The 27,177-nt window shown below is 42.6% G+C and overlaps 1 protein-coding gene across 1 annotated transcript; it reads right to left on the bottom strand.

Annotated features, from left to right (window-relative positions):
* Positions 1 to 3,761: 3,761 nt before the first annotated feature.
* TH (tyrosine hydroxylase) lies at positions 3,762 to 25,277 on the bottom strand. Its single transcript, XM_081213444.1, has 13 exons — positions 25,102 to 25,277; positions 18,202 to 18,417; positions 14,523 to 14,697; positions 13,844 to 13,932; positions 13,328 to 13,395; positions 11,619 to 11,669; positions 10,812 to 10,957; positions 9,418 to 9,553; positions 9,222 to 9,291; positions 8,992 to 9,048; positions 8,681 to 8,776; positions 8,395 to 8,528; positions 3,762 to 5,680 (listed from the first exon to the last, which is right to left on the bottom strand). The coding sequence occupies exons 1-13, from the start codon at positions 25,189 to 25,191 to the stop codon at positions 5,521 to 5,523; spliced, it is 1,488 nt and encodes a 495-aa protein (XP_081069570.1). The 5' UTR covers positions 25,192 to 25,277; the 3' UTR covers positions 3,762 to 5,520.
* Positions 25,278 to 27,177: the final 1,900 nt, after the last annotated feature.

Genomic DNA, 27,177 nt, shown 5'->3' with positions numbered 1-27,177 from the left:
GGAGGGGAGATTTGTAAGCCACCAATGGTACAAATCACTCAGTGCCACCTTCTTTTCCCCCCAAAAGTGAGAAGGGGTATCAATCCAGTTTCCAGCAGAGAACTATCTCACTGGCCACTGCAGTAAACTAATGCAGTAGATTGCCAATATCCTTTAACTTCACCTTATGGGTGGCATCTGGGGAGATGCTTTTTTAAAAAAAAGAATTGTTCTGCAGAGTAAGCAAAAAATGCACTTTTGAAAGTTACTGGAGGACAGCTGAAGTCATCAAAATGTAAGATGCATCTGACAACAGACACCCACATTGCTTCTAGGCTATTTTGTGGGATTGACTCAATAGTATACCGGCAAATTTAGGTCATGCAATTAAAGTGCATTTGGCATTATTGTGCAACAAACCCACTTTTTAAAAAAATTGACTTTTTGAAATAAGGAAAGTGATGTGAAAATGCACTGGAAAGTGTGGTATGCGGGACATTTTTTCATCCAGAGCTCACCAGAACTCAGTTCCGGGACATCTCAGGTAGGCGCCATTATAAGAGAACAAGGAAGGCATTCATAGTGAGTTCCGGCACCTCTTTTTCTAGAAAAATGGTGGGTCGACTTGACACAATACCATATTAGTGCCATGCAAACAAATAAAAATGAATTCTCAGTCATCAGTGACATTGTATGATGAATCCTCAAGCAGCAAGTTCTCAGGCAGCGCCCCCAGAAAATCTTGTCCATTACATCATAGTGTGTTCCATGTTACATCAGGGTAGCTCTAATCTGAACATTTCCTTCTTCTTCCCTTCTGCCTGCCATCACTTGCCTCATGGCATACAGGGCATTTGTTAATTGATCCCCTTGTTTTAGCTTACACATGCCGGAAAATGTAGAGTATTAGTCAGAGTAGACCCACTGAAATTCATGGATGTGATTGAGTTTAGTCCATTAGTTTCAATAGGTCTGCTCTGGGTAAAACATAGCTGACTACTACACAGAGATATTGTGGCTGAGAAGGCTGTCTCTTTGAAAATGCCTTCACCCCTGCATTGCCTTTACCCTCCAATGTTGGTTTTCTGGTGCTGCTTCCACCTTGAACTCTCTTTCCCTCTGGGTCAGAGGTAACACTGCTAAGGATTTAAAATACTGTGGATTGACCACTTCAAAGCACCAACAAGCAGCTTCAAGTCTTGCTTCTAAACATTGATAAGAATGAAGGGAAGGGTGCCCAGGAGTTAGCCTTGAACAACATGCCCCAGGTCTCCTGCTGTTGTAATCTTCCACAGCTTCCGAGACATCTAGACAATATTTGGGTGAAATCCCCGTTTCTATCAGTGCTCTGGTCACAAAGACATTTACCCAGAAGTAAATCACACCAATTTCAATACTTTACATCCATGTAAGTATATTTTGGGATGCTGCTGCACTTAAGCTTCTAATTTGATTGTGCTCTTTTGGATTTTGTTGCAAATCTGTAGGTGCTGCCTCTTATGCTAGGCAGCTATTGAAAGATCAAAAGCCCAGGCAGGTGGATTGCTCCCCAGCACGTGATACTGAACAAGATACCCAGTCCAGAGAAATAAAGGAGGTGAAAGGGCAAAGCGGAAGAAGAAAGTTGGGAAATCTTCAGAAAAGGGCCACAAAAATGATCAAAGGGCTGGAGCAACTCCTCTGTGAGGACAGCTTACAACATTTGGGACTTTCTAGTTTAGTGAAAAGACAAGTATGAGGAGACATGATAGAAATATATAAAATCAGTGCTTTTTTTCTGGGGGAATGCAGGGGAATGCATACCCCTAAACATTTTGTGAATCTAACGGGAGAAGAAACATATATATATATATATATATATATATATATATATATATATATATATATATAAAAATTCTTCTCCAGCACAGTGAATAGTCAGTTCCGCTGCTACCCCTGATGGCGGCCTCATTTCCTGTCATGGTGTTTTCTGAGTCTCAGACGGAAGCGAGCATTTAATGTGTGAAGCAGTGTATATATTTTTCCCGATTTGAACTGTAAAATGGTGATTTTCTTGAGTCAAAATGAGAGTACCCCTAAAAAGCACTGTATAAAATTATGCATGGCCTGGAGGGAGTGATAGGGAAAAGTTTTCTTATAACCCTAGAACTCAGATGACATCCAATGAAGCTGGTTGATAGAAGATTCAGGACTGACAAAAACAAAGCACTTCTTCACACACTATATGGTTAAACTATAGAATTTGCTCCCACAAGAAGCTTACTTGGCGGAAGAGGGGAGAGCTGAAGCAGCAAGGAGGCTAGCACAGTGCACATGCATTGGAGGAACCAATCCAGAGTCAATGTATTTCACCACACAGACCTTCCCACTACTTTGCCCCTCTTCCTCTTCCTCCCCATAAGTAACAGTGACCCACCTACTGGGAAGCTCTAGTAGCATTTCTACTCCACCTGATGAGCAGCTCCTGTCGATGGCCACCAAGTTGTATGCCTTTAAAAGAGGATTAGACAAATTTGAGGCCACCTGTAGTAATGATGACCATTTTCTACCACCACTGTCAGAGACACTATGCCTCTGAATTCCAGTTGCTAGGAATCACATGTGGGAAGAGAGTTGTTTTACTCAGGTCCTGCTTATGGGCTTTCCTTAGGCATCTGGTTGGCCAGTGTGGGAATGGGATATTGGGTTAGATGGGCCTTTAGCCCGATCCAGCAGGGCTCTTCTTCTGTTCTGAAGCAAGAATCAGAGTTAAAAAGGAATGTTTTGAGAAAGGCGGGGTTCTATGTGTGGTCTCCTTTGCACCTGATCTGGGAGCTGCAGTTAGTGCAGAATGCTGCAGCACAGTTGCCAGCAGGAGTGAGAATCTATCAGCCTTTAGTGCCTCTGTTCAGAACTCTACACTGTTTGCTAATTTGCTATGGGCTAACTTTAAGGTGTTACTGTTGGTATATAAAGCCCTTAATGGCTTGGAACCTGTTGATCGGCTGCTTCATCTTACCCCATATGTGCCCACTCAACCAATTCAATCTACTGAACTGTCACCGTTACAAAGGCCACACAATACTCATTCCACACTTGCAAGAAATCGATCTTCTAGTGTGGCAGCATCTGCTCTTTGGAATTCCCTGCCTGTCTGTGTTTTAACCTTCCCTGCTTTCTTTATCTCTTTTAAAGAAAATTCGTAAGAATCTGACACTTCAGCTTCTGTCCCCCCCAAAATAATGACTCAGCATAGCTGACCTTTAAAAAAAAGTGTAGTGCAAAACACACACACACCAGGGAAAAGTATGGAAAGCTCTCTTATTTTCAAGGATCAACTTCTGTTGCTGAAAGTTCTGGATGAAGGTCTAGGTCAATTCTTGTCTATTAACATGGGTTCATCATGTCCCTACGCTGTGCACATTTGCTGTGGGAGAGATGGAGGGGAAGGAAGTACATCGGTTCTGTGGAACCTTCCTTTGAGTGAGTTTTTTTCCACCCTGCGAAAGCTACAACAGGACTAAAGTCTTACTTCCTTGCCACTTTCCTCCCTGCTCACCCTGCTAAGCTGTTGTGATGTAACCGCCTGCAAGTCCCATAACTGGCACCAATATACAATACTGTCAGCACCTGCTATATCCCTCTAAAATGTGTGACCAGGAAACCACTTGAGCTTTTCACAGGAACTCACTGGATATACAGCATGTGTGATAAGGGAACAAGACAGAGAGGGCTGGAAGCAGAGTGCCATTGTTTAAAAGGGGAGAGATCACAAAGACAAACCCAAGATGCTAGACCAGAAATATAACTTTATTATGAATAAACCTAGCCTCTCAGCAGCAGCATGACTCAAAACTGAGAAATAAATATCTTCATTATGCAGCAAGACAGACAGATCCACCCACACAGCAGGAGCAATAGCAGTGAGATCCATTCCTTGAGGCTTTAGTGCACACAAATACCATGAGCAAACCAAAGCCAGACAGAAAAGGGAGGTTTCGTGTGTTTCTTCTCTTGAGTCTCATTCTCAAACGTGAAGCGTTTGACCCAGTGACCTGATTCTCTCTCCATCTCTCCAGGCTGTTTTGATTCAAACATTTTCAGCATTGTGCCTGAATGTAGGAACAATGTATGGCAACTATTAGACCTTACACCGGCTGCAGAGCTAGTAGCAATACATTTGAGTATTGTGTCCTTGCGATATCATCTACCTATGTTTCCATTGTAGCTGATGCTCTCCAGATGTTCTTCCACTTTGGCAATAATTTCATGGTGCTTTTCTACGAAGGATACTCCTTTCTATCCTGACAAAGAAAGAACATTTCCCTACAAAGCCCAGAGAAGGAAGGAGGCTATTTGATACATCTATCAATTCCCCATGACCAGAAATGAGAGACATATCTATCACCTTGCTAAGGAGTGCTCCACAGAAATAGATCAGAGCATTCAAAATGGAGGGTCTCCATTACCTGTTTCCTGCTACCTTGACCAGGACTAATACCATCCCTAGGAGATGGTAGCATTTGCTGCTAGGTGTGGGATTCCATTTTGGACTAAGAAGGCACACACTTGCATGGCAATAGGCTATGCTGAGTTCCAGAGGATTTGCCTCTATTTGGAGTACAGAGCATTGCAGCCAGTCAAAGGTTTGTTTCATCCTGAAGGAATTTTTCCCAGACTGAGGGATTAGGATCAGTGAGAAGGTTGTTCCAATCAGATAGTGGTCTCGCTCTGGATCTTCTTTTGAGTCATCGTACTGAAATTTTAAGAGCTCATCCTATCATCAGAATTGGATTTTGGGTCAGCATGTTGAGGTTTCTACCTGTCTGGACTCTGAATTCACTTAAAAATGTGGTTAGAAGGCTTCTTGGCATAATGGCGAGTCTATAAAGGAATGTTTTTCTCTGAAGTCACTGGGTATGCAACAGAAGTGTAAGTTCGGCCAGGGGGAAGAGGCCTCAGATTTGTACTAAGAAATGTAGGGAACTTTAGCAACTAGTAAATTGCTAGACATGTTTCAGTGAAAGCCTTCTCCAGTGACCCAATAATTCTATTTGAGTAGGTATTCCATTAAAGCAATACCTCTCCTCTTCTTGTTTTTGCTTCCTTCGTATTATATTTTTATTCTTCTCTAGCAAAATTAAAAGGCCACGCTAAGCACTTTTATCAGGAAGTAAGTCCTGTTTGGCTTGCATCCATCTAAGTCATCCTCAAAATAGGCCCACTCTGAAATCATTGGGCTTAAGTTATTCATTTTTTCCCCCAGTGGGCCTGCTTCGAGTCTGATTAGTTTGATACAATATATTGATACATTCCATTTCCTTTTATTTTTCTTCAATCTAGCTTGCCATTAAATAATAAGTATGCCTCTCTCGTCCAGCATATGGGCAACAAACACAAACCATTGTCGTTACTCTGGCAATGGATAGCAACACAAACCCTAAAAGAAACCGTGGCGGCCCAAATGATGCAGTGGCAGGTAGTCACTGCAGGAAGCCAGTTTGGCAGCTGAGGGAACAGGCATTGGCATGAAGGAGGGAAAGGGTCAAATAAACGCATGTGTTAGCTGATAACATTGAGCGCGTCGATTAATGAGTGAAGCTCATCGCGCACAATCTCCAGGGAGTGGCGGATCTTCTGCGGGTTGTCCAGAAGCTCAATGCTGTATGTGTATGGGTCATACTTGACAGAAAAGGGACGCTTGATGTGCGCTGCATAGGCCCTGCAAGAGAGAGTGCAGAGATGAAAGGAGGCTGGCCTCAATAGGCTAGAACTCAAGGACAGAGAGGGCAAAGGAAGACATGCTGCAGAAATGGAGAACCTCCTGGCCCTCCAGATGTCACTGAACTCCAATGACCATCACACAACTTCCAACATGTCAAGGCAAAAATCTGGGACACTGTCTTCCAGGGCAATACTTTCCTGTGAGTCATGTAACCCGTGTGAGATCGTGGCCCTGAAAAAAAGTGATTTGGGGGGTGGCGTGCTCTCACGTGTGCATTTTGGGGTGCCACGCAAGATCACAGCTGTGAAAAAGTTCTTTTAGGGGGGACAGATCATGGTGCCCAAAATGACCGCCATGTTCTCGTGCAAAAAAAGCAGCATGTCCTGGTTTTATTGGGACGGTTGAGTGATATGCCATTCTAGGGCTGCAGGTTCTCCATCCCTGATATACTCAACATTTCAAACAATGTCTAGGAATGTAGGAAGTTGTTGTGGCCGTATCAGACCATTGGTCCACCTGGCTCACAATATTGTCACTGCTGATTGGAGGCAGTTCTCCAGAATTTCAGGCAGGAATCCTTCCCAGTCCTGTCTAGTGATGTCCAGGATTCAACCTGGGACCATCTGTATGAAAAGCAGAAGGTCAATAATGAGTGTTGCACTCCAAAACATCTGCAGGGCACTAGGATGCCAAAGGCTGGTTTATCCTGTGCTAATTCATTACAGGGGACTGTAGCAAAGTAATTCCTGGAGCATGGTCTAAAGGTAACTTCTTCAGAAGACTTGCTAAGCAGGTCTGAGTCTGACCAGACCTTGGCTACCCAGGAATCTCACTCTTTTGAGTTCTATGGTGAAGGAAACAATGGGATAGAAATGTAACAAATAATAATAAGTATGTTAATAGAATGCAAAGTAGAATAGCCACTGGAGGTAGGTACCAAGAGCATACATCTGAGTATTATGGACATTTATGCCTTGTGCATGAAGGAATGTGATTTATTCGATGAAGTATGGTCAAGCTCAAGACAGCTCATGCTGCAACAAAGGAATTTGAGGTTTTGCTGTAAGATTTTGCTATTGCTTGTGTTAGAACACCCTCTAGTGGTGTTTTCAATGACATTCAGCTGTGGGGGGGAGTAAAAGAAAATGCCCACCTTTCCCCATATTTTTGGCTCTTGCTATATTAGAGCCTTTGACCTCTGAACAGATTTTCTTCATGTATTCTAGTTGTAAATATCCTCTTAGGAAGAGTCAGATTGTGAGAGTTAGCTGTAGAACCCAACCAAAAATGAAATATCATTGCAGTAAAATGTGTGTAAGTGTGCCCCAATAGTCCTTTTTGAAGAGAGAAATGATTCCTAGAGGGGGCAATTGAAAACGGAGAAGTAGCAGGAAGGGTGCTCAACTTTTCCTGCACCCTCATTTCCCTGCTGATATTGTCAAGTGGCTTCCCTGCCCTTCATAGAGTGTGCTCACCTTTTTCTGTGAGCTACTTTCCTCCAAACTCTGGTTAAATGCTATGGTGCCCTAATGAGTTATCAGTTCCCTGGAAGTGTTGTGTTTTCTTCCTGTTTTGACATATTGCAGTTGGGGACTGCAATAGGTATCTAAATTTTTCATTTTCCCATTCTTATTTTTTCCCCCTCCAATCTGCAGCAATTTGCCAACTTTTTAAAAGCCACCAGCAAATTTCTCCTAATTTTTATATGCAATTTTCCCTAATATGATGTATTTTTTAATGCACGTACCCCCCGAATATATGCACCAAACCTATGCTGAGATTGCACTGTAACTTATCTGTACTTCCTTTTAACAATCCACAGCAAAATCTTAGTTTTAATGCTTTTCCAGAAGTGTGTGTGAGTGAGTGAGTGCGTGAGTGAGTGAGAGAAAATGTTCATATATTGGAATAAGAAGAAATGTATCATAAATAGCAAGAACAGTAGAATATAGGTATGGCTACCACATATGGATCCCCATTGCCCTGCTGATCTACCCAACTACCATACTTTTCTGTGTATAAGACGAGGGGGTTTTTACTCAAAAATCGTGTGAAAAAATGGGGCTCGTCTTATACACGGATAGTGCGTGGGGGTGACAGGTGATTGGTTGCAGCCGGGAGCAGGAGCTCATCAGCGGTGATTTTGTGTGTGACTGGTGGCTGTGTCAAGGGTTGCTTTGGATTGGCTGCCACTTCAACAATCAGGCATGCTATTGGTGTCTGCTGTTGGTGAGTGAGCAGGCGCATGTTGTTTTTGGCAATGGGAGCGATTGTCAGCGTTTGTTAGTTGGGTTAGTGATTTTCTGCATTCCCCCCCCCCAAAAAAAAGCTCTTCAATCCTGGGCATACCCCCCCCCAAAAAAAAAACAGCTCAACAACCTTGGGCAATCCTCCCCCAAAAAGCTCATCAACTCTGGGCCATCTCAAAACAAGTACCAGACTTTTAGGAGACATCTGAAGGCAGCCCTGTTTAGGGAAGCTTTTAAAATATGAAGCACTAATGTATTTTAATATTTTGTTGGAAGCAGCCGAGAGTGGCTGGGGAAACCCAGCCAGATGGGCAGGGTATAAATAAATAAATAAATTAGTAGTAGTAGTAGTAGTAGTAGTAGTAGTAGTAGTAGTATCATCTCCCCCCATTTTCTTAAATTTGAGTCCCCCAAAATATATATGGGCGCATCTTATAGATGGAAAAGTACGGTATATCTTACCTGAGTTTTGCTTTGGCATCACTGAAGCTCTCTGATACAAAATAGACAGGTTGGTAGGCTTGATCTTGATAGGGCTGCACAGCAGTAGAATCAGGGTCAAAGTCCCTTAGCTCTGGTTCATCCGACAAAGAGTGCTGAATGAAGGGAGGGAAATGCCAAAGTTTCTTGCAGGAAAACCCCTAAGGTGACTTACTGTGACAAAAGACTAATCAATGGAACAGGAGAGCACAAGCTAAGAGGCAGCCGTGTGCTTCAATTTAGCTAGGAGGAATAGGTGAGCACTTACAATTAGCTCCCCGTAAGAGGAGAGGAGTCCAGCTCCATAGGCTTTGATGATTCCATTCTGTTTGCAGAGGCCAAACTCCACTGTGAACCAGTAAAGCTGGGAAATGAAAACGGGATCCCAAAGGAAGTTGGTTATTCAAATCTGTAATGATTCTTTTAAATCCATACATATTGAAGATTAGCTGGCCACATGGAACCTTTTCCTTTCACTGGGCATTTCATACATTTATAACTGAGGAAAATATAGCTAGATTTGGATAAAGTGAAAGCAAAGTGTTTTTAAAATAAATAAATCCAGAATTAGGGTCTTACTGTCGCAAGTTTTTCAATCTCCTCATCCGTTGCTCCCAAAGATGCAAGTCCAATGTCCTAGAAGCAAAAGGAATAATCTCATGTATAGGCGTGGATGGCTTTAGTTGATCACCCACCTTGCTCAATTTACAGTGCAATGCTATTCATGTCCCCTCTGAAATCAATACCATGCACTATCTAGTCAAGCATCGGCTGTGCTTAAAACACAAAGCATTTCACCTCTTGCTCACCTGGGAAAATTGTGCAAACGTTTTGTCTGCCAGCATTGGTACATGCCCCAGAAGCTCATGGCAGCAGTCCCTGGCATTGGAAGAAAGACACTTAGTTAACAGCCAAGTATGAAGCAGCAAGCCAGACATGAACACATCCAAGTCCAAGAATACAGTATGGTGATAGATTTGAGGCAATTCAAGAGCTAGTACTCACGGCTCTGGAGAGTGCATGGGAGAAGAGGCATGGCGGATGTACTGTGTACATTGAAACACCCTGAAGGCCAAGCTGGCTAGGAAGTCCCGAGCAGACAGGAGACCAGCTACAGGTCGGAGCTGGAACCCAGTTCTCTCTGAAATAGTTCAAACCAGTCTTTGTAGCCGAGGGTAGCATCTGAGCCACATTTTATAGAGCTGTACCGCTGACTGTATAGGAACTCAAAAAAACTAAATAATGCTCATAAACAATTGTGTACAGTGGTACCTTGGGTTAGAAGATCAAGTAGAGATCTTTCCCAGCCTGCATCGGTACTAGAATCATTTTTTAGAAGTTTTTAGGTGTTTATCATTTGCATGCTTTCTACCCTGAGTCGGACGCAGGGTGGGATATTATTTTTAATAATAAATAATAAAAACAACATCAAGTTATCTAAGATATCAGTCACCACAGAAACTGCCATGCATATGCTTTCGTTGGAATTGTTCACTTTAGAAATCTGGCCAAAATTATATTTCTATTTGCACAGGACTCTTCCATTACGCTTTTTAATGTTTTGCAAATTTGTGCTTATAATTACATTCCCATGTATTTCATACAGTATTAAGGTGAAGTTTTCCTTTTTTAAAAAAATACTTATAGTCATGCGGAATTCCTTTGAGTCCACTTTCAAGTCCTTTTTGTGTGGGATGGTCTGCATATACTGATTGACAGTATTCATAAGTGATCCCAATCCATTTTAAAAATTATTTTATGAACTTGGGATTTGCCTTGAGTCAAGGCAGGGTGCCATGGGGGGATCTGGGGCTTGCCTGAGGTGAAGCAGGATCTACTTGAGGCAGGGCCACCAAGCCATGAAGTGGTACTTCTCTGGAACAGACACTTTTAGAAAATGCTGCAGACAAGCATCTAGCAGAAACAAATTTATGTATCTAAGCTTACTATATAAGAAAAAATGCCAGGGAGAGAGAACAGTGGCCTAAGGAAAATGCCTGGAGGGTATAGAGGAAGAGCTCTGGGCCTAGGCTTCTGAACAAGAAAGTGTGACCTTACCTGCAAATTCTGCCCCAAAATTAAAATAGACATGCCAGAGTGGAACTTCTTCTGTGTGCAAAACACATGCTCTACTGCTGAGTTATAGCCCCAGGTTTGTATGAATTAATGCAAGTGATATTATGCTTTAAACAGCCATGTATTGCATCATTTTGTAACCTTTGCCCCTGGATAATGAGCAGTGCTCATGTTTATAGCCTTTACTTGAACAAACCTTTTCAGAATGCTTGCAGGTTGCGAGAGGTTTCAGCTCCAGCTGAAAAGGGTTTTCCCAACCCTCTTCATCATTGTAAAGAGCAAAGCCTTTTCACTCCAGAAGCGAAACTAATCTGAGTCCTCACCTTTTAGGAACTGGGAGACATCCTCCAGCTGAGGGATATTATTTTCACTGTAGCCACTGTATCTCTCCAATAAATGGAAGGCATCCAGATGTTCTTTGCAGGCATGAGTAGGATAGAGACTCTTCAGTGTGCTGTACACCTCCTTCCTTCAGAACGATAAGAACATAAGAAAAGCCCTGCTGGGTCAGCCCAAAGGCACATCTGGTCTGCCATCCTTCTCCCACCATGGCCAATGAGGAGTCCACAAGCACAAAAGGGAGGACATATAACTCTCCACACTTGTGATTCCCAGCAACGTAGTCAGAGGCATGCTGCCTCCGATCCTGTAGTAGGTAATATATAGCCATCATGACAGAGGATGGCTGGATTTGGAAGAGTATCTGGATTTGGGACCGTGCTCTGCAAAACTCAAACCAATACACAACTCAGAAATTTTCCCATATGGCTCTTACTGATATTGAACTGAGAGAGCCACAAGTTTCTGAGAATAGTTCTTATGTTTCCGAAGTATCTTGTGAGTGATCATGATGAAGGGATGCATCCTGAAGTGCCTATTATTAAATAAAGCATCAGCAGACAGCTTGTTCTGAAGATAAGTTGAATCTACCTGACCCACCTCCCCTCCCTGCACCGTTAGCTAGCCGTTAAAACTATTTTAGCTGTAAAATACCAGTTTTGCTAGCCGAGAGTGACTGTGAGTGAACGTTGCCACCCAAAGAACCAATGGAAATTTTGGGGTATATAGCTGGGAGTCTACTGATTTGTGCTGCGTCTGGCAGAAGCTAGGAAAGGTACATTCATACTCACCAGGTGGTAATCTCTTCTGCTGTGTATTCCACTCGAGGAATTGGGTCGCCACTATAATAGGTAGTAGTAAGAAAAATAACAAGGAGAAGGGATACAAAATAACAAGGCAACAAATATTAGGGGCCAATAATGTTTAAGTTAAACCTTTGCCCACTTATAACTGAGATGGAGTATATAGCTAATGCATGTCTAAGAGACAAAGCAAGGTTTGAACAGGATAGACAATATTTAAAACCACAAAGCTAACACACAAAGTCCCAGCCCAGACACAAGGTGGTGCAAATGTACAATGCAGACCAGGCCCTATCTATGAGGAGAAGAAATCTGCAGACTAAATCTTTGTGACATTTGAAAGTTCCTTTTAAAAACAAGTAGCTCCTGTTGTTGCAGAGAAACGTAAGACTTCTAGGTATGAGTATAGATAGAATAGTAAGGAACAGTAGGGTTGTAGGACACTGAGGCAGACTAACACCAACACACATGATGCAGATTAGCTTGCCCCATAGATTATAAGGGGCACTTAAGGATGCACAAGGTAATTCAGTACCCTGTAGCACACCTAAAATACCTTGATTGTTGAAGGGTGATAAATAATGACAATAAAAGGGTAGCTGTTGCCCCACTTGGAAGTAATGCTGGAAATACTGGTATTAATATAACTGTAATCAGGAAGCTCAAACAAGTATGCTATGCCATACTGTTGAGGAGAAAGTGTACATTCATCAAGGGAATCAGCTAACCTAAAAAAAAAGAACCCCCCCCCCTTTGCTGTCATTTCAGATATAATATAAATATGAGAAAAATAACAAACTTGTCGAAAAGCCTTACCAAAATAAAGCTCCCTTCACTCTCTAGCATATGTCCTCCCTGTCCAAGATCCCCATTTCAAATACTGGCTCCTTTTGAAAGTAAAGGTTGTTACAAAAGCATCCTCAATTTATCATAATTTCAAATGCAAATGTAAACTCATCTCATTTCCAGCAGCTGTTTTGTACCACTGATCATCTGGGTCTGTTTTTTGGCCATCTCCAAGTTATTAGGAAGATTTAGGCCAAGGACAATGTGGTGGCCTTCTGCCTTGTGAAAGGTCTCCAGAGTGGCCCTGGGTGTTGCCACATTACGTACCACATGGGGAAAACATTCATATAGGTGGTATGTTGTATAAAAAGATAAAATGAATGTAGAAAACACATTTCAATTCTAAATCACAAATACAAATAATGGGCAGCTGATTATTTTAATTTTAATTTTAATTTTTGCAAATACAATAAGAAAAGAAGATTTAAATTGCCATTCTATCCTGGATCCCTCTTGGTTTTGAGAAGAGAAACCAGCCCTGAAACCTGGGTTTTCTTGGCTCTCATTACAATCATTTAATTTGAGTCTGAATGCATAACAAATGCTAAGAATGCATAGTTTCTGCAGCAGCATCCCAAACATGGGGCAAAGAAGACACCATATGTATCACTGAAATGGTTGCGCTCAACAATTCACTTCTTGGGTTGCTTATCTGTGTTGCAATGGACCTTTCAGGGATGACTGCAAAAGCTCTATGGAACTGGCAGCCAAGAAGGACTGAAAACATGAAGCAGGAGAGTGGAAGGGAAAAACCAAGAGTGTGGAAGGGCAGAACATGGAGAGCAAAGAGATAAATAAGTGTATGCATGGAAGTCTCAGCAGGTGAGGCTATGCAAGGCAGCAAGTCTTACTGCTTATAGTGGAAGGCAATTTCTGCTATCATTTTCCTTCGTTGCCGATATACTTGATCAGAGAATCCCTTGGAGGAAAGAACAGAGCAAGAATGTTACCTCACATTTTTGCACTGAACAGTTGTTATATTGACAATGGACAATTTTTATTACAGGTTGTTCACAGGCAAGGATGCGTTCACCATCAGTTGCTACTTTGTTTAAACAAGTAAAAAAGCACCTCCCATGTTTTCTACTTAGAGTGAATAGGCACTTCCAAGTCAACTCAATGTATTCTTCTCATCTTCTTGAGAAGCTTGGGTGCAAATTAATTTATTAAAGCTTTAAACTGGTGAGCATGAGATGTACCTGCAAGCCTGCAGTCGTTTTGCTAGAAATGCAATGACAGCTTGCATTTCTATTCAGTCTATTCAGAAGCATAGCAAGCCAAGCTATCCCACGAGGAGACAGCTAACGTGAGTTCAGGCAGTGAGGAAATGTGGAAGAGGATTTGGGGAAGAAGAGTTATTCACTCACCGGGTGATCCAGATCCAAATCAGGGTCAAATTTGGTGACCAAATGGTGGCATCTATCTAGCTCAGAGATTTTTCTTGGAAACCAATGAACTAAAATCCAAAAGGGTGAGGAAGAGAAGGGAAGTGAGAGAGAAAATAGCTAGTTATAGGAAAGAATAAGAAAAGGGGTTTCTAATGGAAATACAATATGTAATTTCCTTCCTTTCCCAGATAAACTATTTTAATAGTAGCTAAACTATTCAAATTATTACACAGAATTTCAAGTAATTATCTGTTATTCGGATAGCCAGATGGCTGAATGGATGGGCTGGTTGGTTGGTTGGTTGGTTGGTTGGTTGGTTGGTCTATTATATTAAACTAAGGCTTCAATCCTGTATATACATATACCTTGGAATAAGCACCACTGAAAACGGTGGTACTTACTTTTGAGTAAACACACATAGACTTGTGCTGTAAGATTGTCAGAAATATACCATGATGCTGCCTTATCTTGCCTCTAACAGATTTGCAACATTCAAAGGTGCATACACCAGTTATTTCTAATACCAGTCTTAAAAACACATGCAGGGAGAAAGGTTGTGCCCTTGACATTTTTCCTTTCTAGAGATTATCTCCATAGCAGTCATATATGAAAAAATCCTTCCGTCGTGCTTTGTTAACCAAGCTTACAGGTTCCTTACACTTGTCTTCTTTTGTGCTCCTAACATCTTCTGAAACCCTTTTGAGAGAACTGATGAGGGTGCTCAGATCAGAGCTGTGGAGTTCACATCGCACAAAGTATTCCAGATCAACAGAGCCCTCTCGCAGTTTCTTACTGTGTCTCGTTTCTAGGTGATGAATTTTGGCTTCAAATGTCTTTAGAGAGACAGGGAAGGAAAAACAATATATTAAAATAAAACAGCAAGGAGACTTCCCACACACCATTTTTAAAATCATTTCAGCACTACATTATAAAAGGAGCAACAACTTCAATAAACAGGCTATTTTCAAGTGAGAGAAAGAAGTTCAGAAGGCTCTTTTCCCCAGTTAGCCTCTTTTCATCTAGACAGGAGATGCCTGTTTTTAGATTACCGGTACTTGATCTGGGGGTTAGCGACCCCTGGCTTACAGGGTTCCTGTAAGTTTTGAGCTAAAGCATGGGAATAGCCTTTGACAACATAGCATTACACAGATACTATTATTAATTTATTAACTTAAAACAGCAATGGAACAGCCACAGAACATTAGAACCAGACTATCTTCAAGGCAAATGGCAGCCTGTGTAATTAATTCCAAGAAAGAAGCCAATTTTTCCATGCAGGTTTTGATCAGCTTCTGTGCTATGCTCTGGCCAAGGTGCTGAATATTAAATGCACGAAGAAGTGTGAAATCATGGCTTGAACAAGATATTCTTCCTCCATCTTACGTCTTCAATCCTTAGATACCACTTTTCTGCAAGACACCACTGCACTGGAGCAATTTCCCAGAGAAACATGTCGGAAAGGTCCCAAATCCACCACTGAAACAACCCCATGGAACCTATTTCCCCTGATTTGTAAGCAACATGGGGGGGGGGTGGAGAGAAAGTGGCAGATGGCGTGTGGCTTAAGTATCATTTGCCCCACTTACCAATTCTCCAGCGCAATTCAATGTATGTCACAATCCATTATTGCCTAATTCAGGGAGGGGCTGATTTCAGGCTTGCCAGATATTTTTTGTTTTTTTAAGCAGACTCCAAAAAACTATCAACCAGAACCACACACAATCCAGAATTATTATTTTTAAGGGTTCCTCTTGGTGGGCTTTAATATAAAGTCACTGATAACATCTGAGATCTTTTCCTTCTTTGCTGAAAGCTGGTGCACAATTTTCACTTCTTAAAGAATTAAACCAGTTCCCCCTTAGAGATTCAGGAGGGGAAAGGCTGAATTTTTTACTCAGTCAGAGCTAGATAGACAAAAAGGGAACAGAAGGCAATGTCACTGACAAATTCAATTTAGCCGCTTGTTTTCTAATGCATCCCTGGGACGTTGCCCCTCCATGACAATCAATACCTTAGCATTAATCTGACAGATCTGATTGCATTACCTTTGCTTGAGTTGTATGTAATGTAAAACAGGAGAGGAAAACCAGCCTCCCCACAGCCTGTTTCATCATGAGGCAAATGTCATTACACCCGTCTGTTTTCATATCTTGTACCTGCAGTGCCGGAGGGATCGGGGAAATGAATCTCTCACAGTGGAAGTCTGGCCTGCATTGGTGTTTGCTTTTCTTAAGCTCTTGTAGTCATGATAAACCAAGAGAGCTTCTCAACTCATGTAAATCTCCCCTGGAGGATGTGAATGCCATTTGGAGCAAACACCGTCCTTTGTTCACACACAACTTCACAAACTGATCTCTCCGTCTCTCTCCCTGGGGTGTGTGGGTGCTATTCATATTATTAAATTGACTGTAAAATAAGCTTCTCACTAATGCATGTGCACACATTTCAATTGTGGAGTCACATGCTGGGAAACGTTGGGGATTCTTTGGTAACGATCTAGATAGATTGGACCTTGTCTTATGGTGTGGCATTTCTGAGTTTGCATGGGAATGATGGAAACAGAACCTGAGTTCTCCCCACTATCAGGGGCCCTACATGGGGGTGGGGTGCTGGCCAAGCCCAGATGGAGAAGAGGGGTAGCCTACAGAGGAGCCTAGGGAGGGATCCAATGGGTTGGGGAAGTCTCTGGCTAGATTGGGAGGTCTCAAGAAAGAGGATACTGGAGACAGTACCAGTGGAAAGGTCCCTCTCCCCCCACCATTTCATCTCCCCCCAGCCAGTCTCAGTGGCACTAGGCATGAGCACCATCTCTGTCCTCAGACTTATTGTGTCCGGTTCCAGTTCACCCACTTTGCCTAATGTCCCACCAGCTCAGCCTCCAAAGTTGTCAGAAACCATGTCCACTCCTGCCTCTCCAGGGGAGGTTGTTGCTCTGACTCTGGGGAGGCGGTTATGCCCCCTGCATTGCCTAGGCCCTAGGTCATGGAGATACCAGCACAGGCATGAATAGATGGGTCATGTTAAGCCCTCAGGAGAAGTGCCAGGTTGCTTGCCCATTTTAAGGAACAGATTCACTTGCCATGCTAAGCTGCCATCCCCTTATAATTGGGTTGCAGGTGGCATGTCGTTGTTGGTTTAATATCTTCACTTGTCTAGCCATGTGTAGCACATGCTGTGCCTTTGAACTGCATCTTGCCTGTATATCACACTGATCTGAACCTTAAGGATGTTAGTAGAAATTGAAACCTTTCAAGCTCTTCATCAAGCGGGAGTCATAACATATTTCCATCCAATGATTTTTATATAAGGTACACAAGGGTCTGAGAGTTGTTGATAATCTAATTTTCTGTTCCATTTGATAAAACCATCTCCTCATTTTAATCTCCATCTCATTATTTGCTGTGGAACAACAAGCTGTGTAAACCCAAGATAGCCAACTAGTAGCTTCTAGGCCACATCTGGCCATATCAACAGTCATCCGTCTTCTCCCAGGTTGAAAGCAATTTCGTCAGTCTGCACAACATTGCAAGTGGTTTCTGACTTGATCAACACTGGGGGGAATGTAAGTGTGCAAACTCAGTGTTGGTTGAACAGGAGAGCAAGTGGGTACTAGGAAAACCCCATCCTAACTGACAGGGAAAGATACATACAAGAAAACAGCAAGGTCAGAAAGGAAGAACGTGTGGGCCCTCAGATGTCCAACTTCCATCATCCTCACACGGCATGGTCAGGAGTGATGGGAGTTTAAGTCCGACAACATCTGAAAGACCACAGATCCACCATCCACAGCCTAGGAGTTTGGAGCTGGACGAGGTAGCAGAAAGCAGTTAGCTCAAGGGATTCCAGAACCACTGAGCATGTCCAACCAGGAGTTTAAACCAAGAATTGTGGGACTTCCACCTAGCCCAAGCAGGGGCTTCCATTAGAGGCATGGTAGCCAGATACCTTAAAAACAGGGTCTAGGACTTGAAAAGGCTTGACCTCCATAAGAGTTTCTTATTGCCACAACCTAGTAAATTTCTTCCATGAGAACTGTAAGACATGAGGGTGCACCTTTCTGGCCCCTCCCAAAGTTGCCTCACTGAAGTGACACACTCTGATACCAATAGGTCTACATTTTGCATTGCATGACTAGGCACATACTCCTGATTCCTACATGAAAACCGGTATCCAGGTACTAGTGGATATGGCTCTGTGCAATAACTTATTCTACTGAGACCTAGCCCTACCTTCCACTTAATGTCTGGTATCTAGAAATTTATGAACTACCAGGCTGTCCCTTTTCTCCAAACAAGTGCACCTTTGCTTTAGCCAAAAAGGCAACTTCCCCAGCTCACCTCAAATACTTTCAGCGCACGGGATGGCAGTGAAGTCTTGGCTCCTTTGAGGGTGAACAAAAGGTTCAGCATGGCCATGCCATCTTTCTCTTCAAAGACAATGGTTTCGGTTGATTCAGCAGCCTCAGAGGCGGCAGCCGCAGCTGCTGCAGCAGCTTCTCTCTCCTTTCGGGCGTCTTCAATGAGACTCTGCCGTCTGCCAATGAATTGTGGGGACTGAGGGAGAATACAAGGGGAAGGAACAGACACTTTCATTCCACAACAGCCAAGGAAAGTGGCCTACATCACTTGCTACATTTAAAAGTCAGCTGAGTGCAAACCAAGGAGGGCTTGTTAGAGAACCAGCACATCTCAGTAGCAATAGACTTGGAAAACCTCAGGTCTGTCTAAGCCATTACCAGTCTGGGTGGGCTTGAATTAGACCAGTCAGTATCAGATACGCAAACTATCTCTTGTTAGATACATTACCAGAAGGTGCTACATGCCGGGCTGTCCTTGAAGACAACTCATAATACTTCCACGGATCCAAACTGTGGCTGCCAGGATGTTAAGTGGAGTCTGCAAATGACAGTGGTTGCCAATTTCTTTCCTAAGATGTCGATTTTGACCTCAAAAGCCTTAACCGGTTTAGGGCCAGAGAATCGGAAGAATCACCACCATCTGTAAGAATGTGGCTGTGCACTGAACATGAAAAATGTAAGAAGACTCTGCTGAACCAGGCCAAGGGCCCATCTAGTTTAGCAAGCAAGGTTTGAGCACAAGATCACTCTCCCCTCCTGTGGTTTCCAGCAACTGGTATTCAGAAACAGGCCATGCTCTGGGTTTCCCTGTTGTCAGATGTGCATCAGAGACAGGGTCTTTTTTACTAGGACACCTGGAATTTGGAATACTCTCCTGAGGGAGGCTCAGCTGGAAAGGGGAAAGAGGGCGGTCCCCGGGCGTGCCTGGCCTTAAATAGGCTAGGCCACGCCTCCCCAGTCCGCCGATTGGCGGGCAGGGTCAAAGGCACACCCGGGGATTCCCGAGTTCTCGCAGGGGCAAAAGGCCAGCCCCCGCGTGTGTGGGAGGGGGGTAGCCCACAACCCCCTCTCCTCCTGAGCTCAGAAATGGCTTTCTGAAAACCAGAAGAGAATGTTTTCTGGACTGAACTGAGTTGAAATCTGTACGTCAGAAATGTAACAACAAATGCCTTAAATACATTTAAATAATTAGAAATTATGGTAATCTATCTTTCTTAGAAATAACCTCCATGGGCACACTTTTTTTCCTTTTACTGGAATTCTAAACACGTTTACGTGGAAGTATAAAAATGTAGCAATTTATAACATTCATAAATAACAAGCACATTACATTTCAGCAAATGTGCTTGACTAACAAAGGGGGCTTTAAAAAAATCTGCCAAGTTTTTAAAATGACCTTATTGCTGCCCCCCACCCCATATATGCTTTTATCTAGTGGTGTGTTTTTACTGTGTATCATCCATTGTACTGGCAGCTGCCTTGTGAGGATTTGCCCTAAGCGATGGGGAAGAGATGAATAAATCTGCTCTTCTTGCAATGCAGGTCATTTTCTAAAGGTGCATGCAGCTGTTCAGCGAGGCAGGCTAAGAGAAAACCTCAGTCTCAAACACCACCAGCCACCACTGACATCACAGCTAGCCTAAAACTTGCTGCTTCGTGGAGGAAAGGATGATCGCTGATGTGAATCAGAAGGCTGTGCTTGAAAAGGGAATCTTTCTCATTTTGGTCTTTTCTCTACCTGAAAAGGTCCTGGCCTTGCTTGGTAAGTTGAGACTTTTTTGTTTGTTTGCCATTGATGAGTCCTTTGGAAGAAAGAATGCGGCTGAAGACAGGCACTCCAGCGACAGGGGCTTGTAAGGCAGTTGCCTGCACACTCCCTTATTTCATTTATCCCACTGTCACCTCTGGTTGGGAAAGCATGATTTAAAAAAGAAAGACAAAAGGAACCTATAAACTTGAGAAGAGCAATGACAATGAGATGAGTGCATGCAGCGAAAGCAACTTGGCCACCTTCAGCTCTCTCAAACAATGATTGTCTGTCTTCAGCCACAATACCTGCTGCTAATATGATGTTGTCTCCTTGTTCTCTTCGCTGTCTTTAGCGTTTATTGTTAAATGTTAGGTTAGGATGGGAAAACAGATGCAGGATCAATTTTGGTAGCTCATAAACAAACAAACAAAGACAACTTAGTGACTTTTGCTGGATCTAGGTTTCAGTACTGCCAACTAGATTTTTAAAACAGTTCAACTTGTTTTCTCCGTGATTTTGTAGCTTTCTGAAGTTCTTCTTTTAAGGAGCCTCTGCACATGCAAAGTGAGAAACAGTCCAGGTGCACAAAGCCAGCGAGCAAGACAGCAACCTTATTATTAACCCTTTACCCACATCGGAGTTGTTTGAAATGGATAGTTAGAAAACAATGCCATGTGCTAAAAATGCATAAATTAATTGATTGTGTGCAATCACCAGTTCAAAATGAGCATGTGTTGTAGACACACACAAAAATCCTTTGAGGTGCACTCTATGTGTGATGTACACAAATGCATTCTTGTCAAGCACATTGAGTACGCACAGCAAAACTCAAACACTGGTGGGAGAGAGGTTGTTGCACATAGGCTCTATAGGGAGGTGTAAAGGGGCATTTCATTTGATCAGCATTTTTAAACAAATAAATTTGCACCTCCTGGACTAATACATAGATCAAAACACAATTGTGCTTCAGATATCATACTTCGCCAATTTTTGCAATAGAGTCCTGGTCCACATCTCCCTTCTCACGTATTCAGGAATGCGCGAGGGGGTCTTGCCCACCAGGCACGCCAATGCATGCATCGGGGGAACTGCTGCCATGTATTTGCTGTCAATATGAAGAGACTATGCACACAGATGTATGCTCATTGGGCTCCTCTATGCAAAATGGGAATCCTGAAATCATTAGAATTCTCCCTTGGGTGGAGCAGCTCTATTCACACAGATTTGTATGCATGTATAGACCTTTCACAATGATGCCAAGTGCATGGCTGGTGCCATATGTGACTAGCACATATGTTGGGTTGTAGAGAGTGTGGCCAATGGCACAACTCCATCCCCACTCATGCATTCATGAGAAGGCAGTCACATGAACCCTCTTCTTATTACCCCACTGTAACACCATAGGGCTGTGGCGTAGTAGCCAATGGTGTAATGGGACCATAGCATCAGCCTGCCTAAAATCCACATTCTTTCTAGAGCACATGTTCCCATGGACATTTTAGATTAATAGCAGTCAGGAATAGAAACATGATGCTTTCTCAAACAGTGGAAGCCATAAACTGCACACAGATTTCCTTCCCACGCCCGTGCCCAAACTCCTGATTTCTTGATAAATCAATGGCACATATGTCTCATTTCAGGGATAGGCAACCTGGTGCCCTCCAGATGTTTTATACTGCAACCCTCATCATTCCTGACCACTGGTCATGCTGGCTGGGGCAATGGACTTGCACTAAAAATAATAATAATGTGGAGGGCACATGGTATTCTTCCATTAGAATGTACCTATAAATGCTTATTTAAAGGTACATGCTGGTTTCCTCTTTTTTTCATTTCCTCTTCGCTCTGAACTGTTGATGTAAAGTCTGGGGCATCCTTCTTTTGCTCAAAACCAGAGATTTATTCTCTTGCTCACAGCCATAAGCAGCAGCTTATTTCAACTACTTCTTGGAGGGAGGGTGATCCTCCTTCCCCATTCTTAAGCAAATCTAATTGTTTGCAGGCTCGTAAAATAAGCAAAAAGTAAATAAACGCATGTCTGTGATTAGTACTCAACATTGCACCTGCAGCTGCAGAAATCAAGGCACTTTGTTGGTTTTGCTGCAATGGATCAGCCTAGCTACCGGTCTGGAAATGTATGTATGGGCTCTATTCCAGGCAATGATACAGTGTATGCTCACCAAAATCAATTATGCACCTGTTTAAAGTATACGGAAATTTCAGTTCCTCGGTGTGACAGGTCAAACATCCCTAAGTAAAGGTATCAGAAACTGGCTCTCCAAAAGACTTAAGATGAAAACACTTGGCTTTAGATTTGTAAAATGGAGATTTACATTACTAAGTGCACCTGCACTTAATCCACCTTTCAGCACCTGTGATATACAGGAGACAGATGTCAAACCTGTGAAACAAGGTTCTGTCAGCATGTGAAGGAAACTTCACCTATTGTGGTGTCTGTTGGCATCAGAGTTGAGGAACCGCAGGTGTAAATGCTGAATGTGGTGCCCCAGGCCTCTTGATCTGTTCTCCTGAACATAAAGTACAGTGGCTGGAATCCTTAATACTTCCATGAGTTTTTGAGGTTAAGATGCATTTTCATTAAAGACAGATCTCTGCCCATTATCACTAATGCAAACCAACTTGCAAAAATGTTTATTTTCATACCATACCAACTATCAGAAATGAAGGTATATCTTTCTTTCTTTCTTTTTATTAATCCAGTGCAACCACATTAGACAGGAGCTTAATAAAAAAGAGATGCAACATAGTGGTCCCTTTGGGTTTTGCTTTTAATACAATGTTTGAAGACCACTATTTCAACATGATGCTTTGATATAGGTCATGAAGAAGCAATAGCCATTTGGGAACCACAGACCTTTGCAAGTTATTGTACATCATTACATTTCTAAATCATAGTCTGTTTCTAAATTAATAGAATAATATATCTATTCCCAAAGAGAGAGAAAATGCAGTCTTTAATCCCTTACTTTTGGGGTAGTTTAAGTACTTTTCATATATCTACTTCGGTACAAAGGTTGCTATCCACAAAACCTGGAGTGCTTAAATTTAAAATGCTCTATCTAAGTGTCTAAAAGCTTGATTTAATGCTCTTCTGCATGGTAGGAGCAGTGCACAAGATCAGAGTTTTGCCTGATTCCCATTGAAATTTGTACAATGTGATGATCCAAAATGTGTGTGAATTGCTATACATGCATGTGGTGGGCAACCATAATTTGCTGTGGCTTCCCAAGAAGTGAATTTTCAGTGGGGTGTACATATATAAGATCATCACACATTGCTATCCACAGTGGGAATTCACTTTTCTTCACAGAAGAAACTTCTATGTTGTTTGAAAGCCAGTGTGGAGCTCTTTGCCCAAGTGCAGAATCCACCGAGAATTTATTTTGCCCAAGGTCTGTAGAAATGAGAGTTACGAAATTCCCATTTGTTTCCTTGGAGGTTGGACAGCAGAACTAAACCTTTCTTGTGTAGTACCACATACAAAAATACAAAAAACAAAACCCTCTAAGAAGCCAATGAAAATATTGTACAAATAACTAATGGTTTGCAGGAGAACTTTTTCTAAACAGAAAGAAGGATCAGAACCATGCTGCAGATGGGTGGTGGGTTTTAACCCTTTCTTCCTGCATCATAGTCTTGACATAAAATGTACTGCTATGTAGCTGGATTTTGTGGGTGGGTGGGTGGGTAGGATTTTCACTGAGACTGAAGTACAGGGAGAAAGGTTAAGCTCTCTTCCCATTGCACCATAACCCTAGCCCTGATCCTCCTAGCTGCTGTTTAACCAATGAAATGGGACCATACATTTAACACCGCATGTTATTTAGCCTTTAGCTTCTAACTTTCAAACTGCTTAGTGTGTCTGTCATCCCCTTGAAATCTGTGGTAAAATTGGAGGGTAAGCAACTTGCAAACGCCACCTGGCTCCCCCAGGCACACCATTTGGTTTCCTGGCACTTGGTGATTGGCTCAGTTCACACCGTCAGTTGCCAATCAAATTATCCTGGTATATGGTGTGTTCACCTTTGGCATTCCACCTGTGATGGTCACTCACACTTGTCAATCATGGACTGATGTGCGGAAGGATGTACATGTAAACTGCTTTGAGTTTATTTTAACAATCAAACAGCATATGAGTTTTATGTAATAAATAAAATAATAAATTAATGTGTGAACCATACTAAAGCAGGCTTCCTCAACCTGGTGCTCTCCAAATGTTTTGGATTACAGTTCCCATCATCCCTAACTGTTGGCCATGCTGGCTGGGAATGATAGGAGTTGTAGTCTGAAATATCTAAAGGGCACTTGGCTGGGAAAGGCTGACATAATGTCTCGGTGACATCTATGTCAAATGCAGAAGCTAAGAAGCAGACAGGAGCATATCAACTAAACAAGATGGCAATGAAAACCAAGGATCACATACTCCCAACTCGGCTAGCAGAATTTGTCAGAGTTCAATCCAACCTAGTTCAGGTGCATAAACTCTTCATGAGATTTTATGTCATTTCCCTTTGCATATCTGCTCTATGCAAAAACCTGATATAACTCAGATATGATTTTTGCAAGCCATAGTGAGAAAAATGAAAGGATTGCAATATTGCAGCGTAGCAGTTAGAAAATTGGTCTGAGTCCCCACTGCCTTGTTGGTTCAAGGCATGGTATGGGGGGGGGGCAAAGATTTTCATTTTATGGGAATAGAACAAACATCTCACTTTAACACTAAGGAATCAAAAGCCCTGCACAGCAACTCAGAATTCAATGATGATAACCCTCCTTGCCATCATTCTTCTCTGAGCATAACTCTTAACATCATTCCAGTCTATGATGCATAATTGCTATACTATATTCTTTTTCATTAGCATCTTATTTCTACATTCTTTTTTCCTTTGGCACCTGTATGATAACTGCATACAAATTATTTGCACAATTCCTAAAGCCTTTTGAATGGAGAATTTTGTCTAGCCACTGGCTTCCCCCTTAATAGAATGCTGTTCTAGAAATTCTAGAATTCTGGAACTTCTATAAATCATGTGCCATCGGTCCATTTGCTGGCCGCAGCAAAGCAGCATGAGCACCTGTGGCTAGTTAGAGGTGGGGATCTTTTCTTACCATGATGGCCTCAGCTTGCTTGGAGTCCAGCTCTGACACTGCCCGCCGGAAGCCTTTGGCCGAAGAACTGGAAGAGTTTGGGGTTGGCATCCTTGCTGGTGCACTGGCTCAGCATTCAGCTTTGCTTTGCCTTCTCTTCCCTGGGCTTTTATAGGGCAAGTCTGACGTCAAAGACCCTTTCCGATCCCCCTCTGCCCACCTCCCTCTCTCCAGCCTGAGGGAGAAAAGGGGAGGAGGGAGCAGAGGCGAAGGAAAGAAGCACTTGTATCCCATTAAATCTAATTGCTGTAAAGATTACAGGCACCCAGCTTCTGCAAATCCACCGTGGGCACTTTTGCTGCACCCCAAAATTGGTAGGCTAAATGCTCGTCTGGTGCTTTATTGCAGCTGATTCTTCCACTGTGTAAGCTGTATATTCCATAGGGCTCTGCTCCAGTGGGGGTTCCAGTTCATGCAAGCATCTTAACACTGCCAAACAAGAAAGGAACAGGAGGAAACCAGCAAAAGGTGCTTCCCTTTAATCTGGCTATATGGGAGTAAGGAAAATATACTTTAAGATTAGTTTTAAGAGTCAGGATGGTCAAACCGTTCACTTTCAGGTTCTATCAGTTTCTCATTTTTCCAAATGTAAGTTCAGTTCCCCATAATTCCACTTCTGTATCTTTTTTTTAAATAAACCCTCATGGAAATTCATCAGAATGTTGGTGTGAATCTCTTCTTATATGCAATTTTGCCTAATATACAGATTTTTGCAAGGAGGTTTCCCCTACTATAATGCAGTTTGGGGTGTTATTTTCACCAATATTTTCATTTTTATGCATACTTTATACGGGTATATGCACTTCTGTACAAAGTACTTAACTTGCTTGGTTGGAGAACTGCATTTCAAAATTCATTGCAAATTCTGAAGGCTGGTTGTGTTTCAGTCCAAGTACTGTTTCAGAAAGTGTGGATTAGGTAGGTTCTTCAAATGTGAACTGAATTGAATTTATGCTCCATTCCTAACTGGAAGTCAGAGTGTAGGCTGGTAAATTGGGTCAGAGTTTCACTTGAATGGCCAAAATGCTGGCCCTGTGGTATGTGGAGCACCCTGCTCATTCACAACTGCACAAGGAAGGATGGATGAAATGGCACAGAGCTTCAGGGAATTGTCCCAATTCAATGAATCCTGAAGACTAGATCCCTGATTCAAATGGATGTTGTTCTGTTGACTTGGTATCCTCCCCTACCCTCAGCATCGCATCCAGTACTCAGAGCTAACCTTCTTCTGAACACAGAGGTTCTATTTAGATCTCATGATTAATCACAGTTGATAAAGTTATCCTTCACAGTGGAAAGATATAGTCACCCTATGATCCTCAGTGGAAGTTGCTGAATTTGGACTTATGACCTTTTGCAGCAACTATGAATCATACTACTGGACCTCAGCAGGTCTGCTTGTCTTCATATACCTTGTCCACCAGAATTAAAAGCCACATTAAAATATTAAGCCAGTCATCATCTGCTGGCAACATTTGCAATCAAATATGCTGATACCTGGGCAAGGCCTGCTATGGGGTATCCTCTGGGGTGGAGTCTGAGAGGGACTCAGAAGGCCTCACTTCACCTCCAGCCTTCCTGGGAGCAAGCTTCTCACTTAGAGCCAGGGCTTTTTTTCAGCCATAGCTCACTGGAACTCAGTTTCAGCACCTCTCAGGTGGATGCCATTGTCATTATAAGACAACAGTGGAGGAGGTCATAGTGAGCTCCAGCGCCTCTTTTTCTAGAAAAATAGCACCACTTAGAGCTATCTTTTAGGCTCACTGTCTGGACCAGAACAAGTTATTGAGGACTACCACTTTACTGAGGGTTCTTTTGGGCAGCACCAATGTTTGTCAACCCCTCTCCTTTCACAGAGAGCCTTATACTACTGTGTTACTGCTGATGACCTGCAATATCATTCCAGTGAAAATGCGACTTGATGTAGCCATGGCAATTTTTTAGACATACAGTTTTGGAGCATCAGAGATCCCAGAACTTGTAATAGCAAAGACAGATGAACTGTCAGCTCACATGTTCTGCTGCTTGTGAATGCCA

Source organism: Podarcis bocagei, assembly GCF_964188305.1.
Source record: "Podarcis bocagei genome assembly, chromosome: 1".
Lineage (NCBI taxonomy): Eukaryota > Metazoa > Chordata > Lepidosauria > Squamata > Lacertidae > Podarcis > Podarcis bocagei.
Note: the sequence above shows the minus strand (reverse complement) of the source record. Positions and strands in the feature narration are given on the sequence as shown.

What these genes read in the sequence shown, in the direction of transcription:
- TH (XM_081213444.1), bottom strand. Translation starts at nt 25,191, where the DNA reads ATGCCAACCCCAAACTCTTCCAGTTCTTCGGCCAAAGGCTTCCGGCGG. An exon ending in GAGCACAAAAGAAGACAAGT is followed by an intron (nt 13,933 to 14,522) that starts GTAAGGAACCTG and finishes TTTGGATTTTAG; the next exon opens with TTCATTGGTTTCCAAGAAAA. An exon ending in CGTTTGCACAATTTTCCCAG is followed by an intron (nt 9,049 to 9,221) that starts GTGAGCAAGAGG and finishes TTTTGCTTCTAG; the next exon opens with GACATTGGACTTGCATCTTT.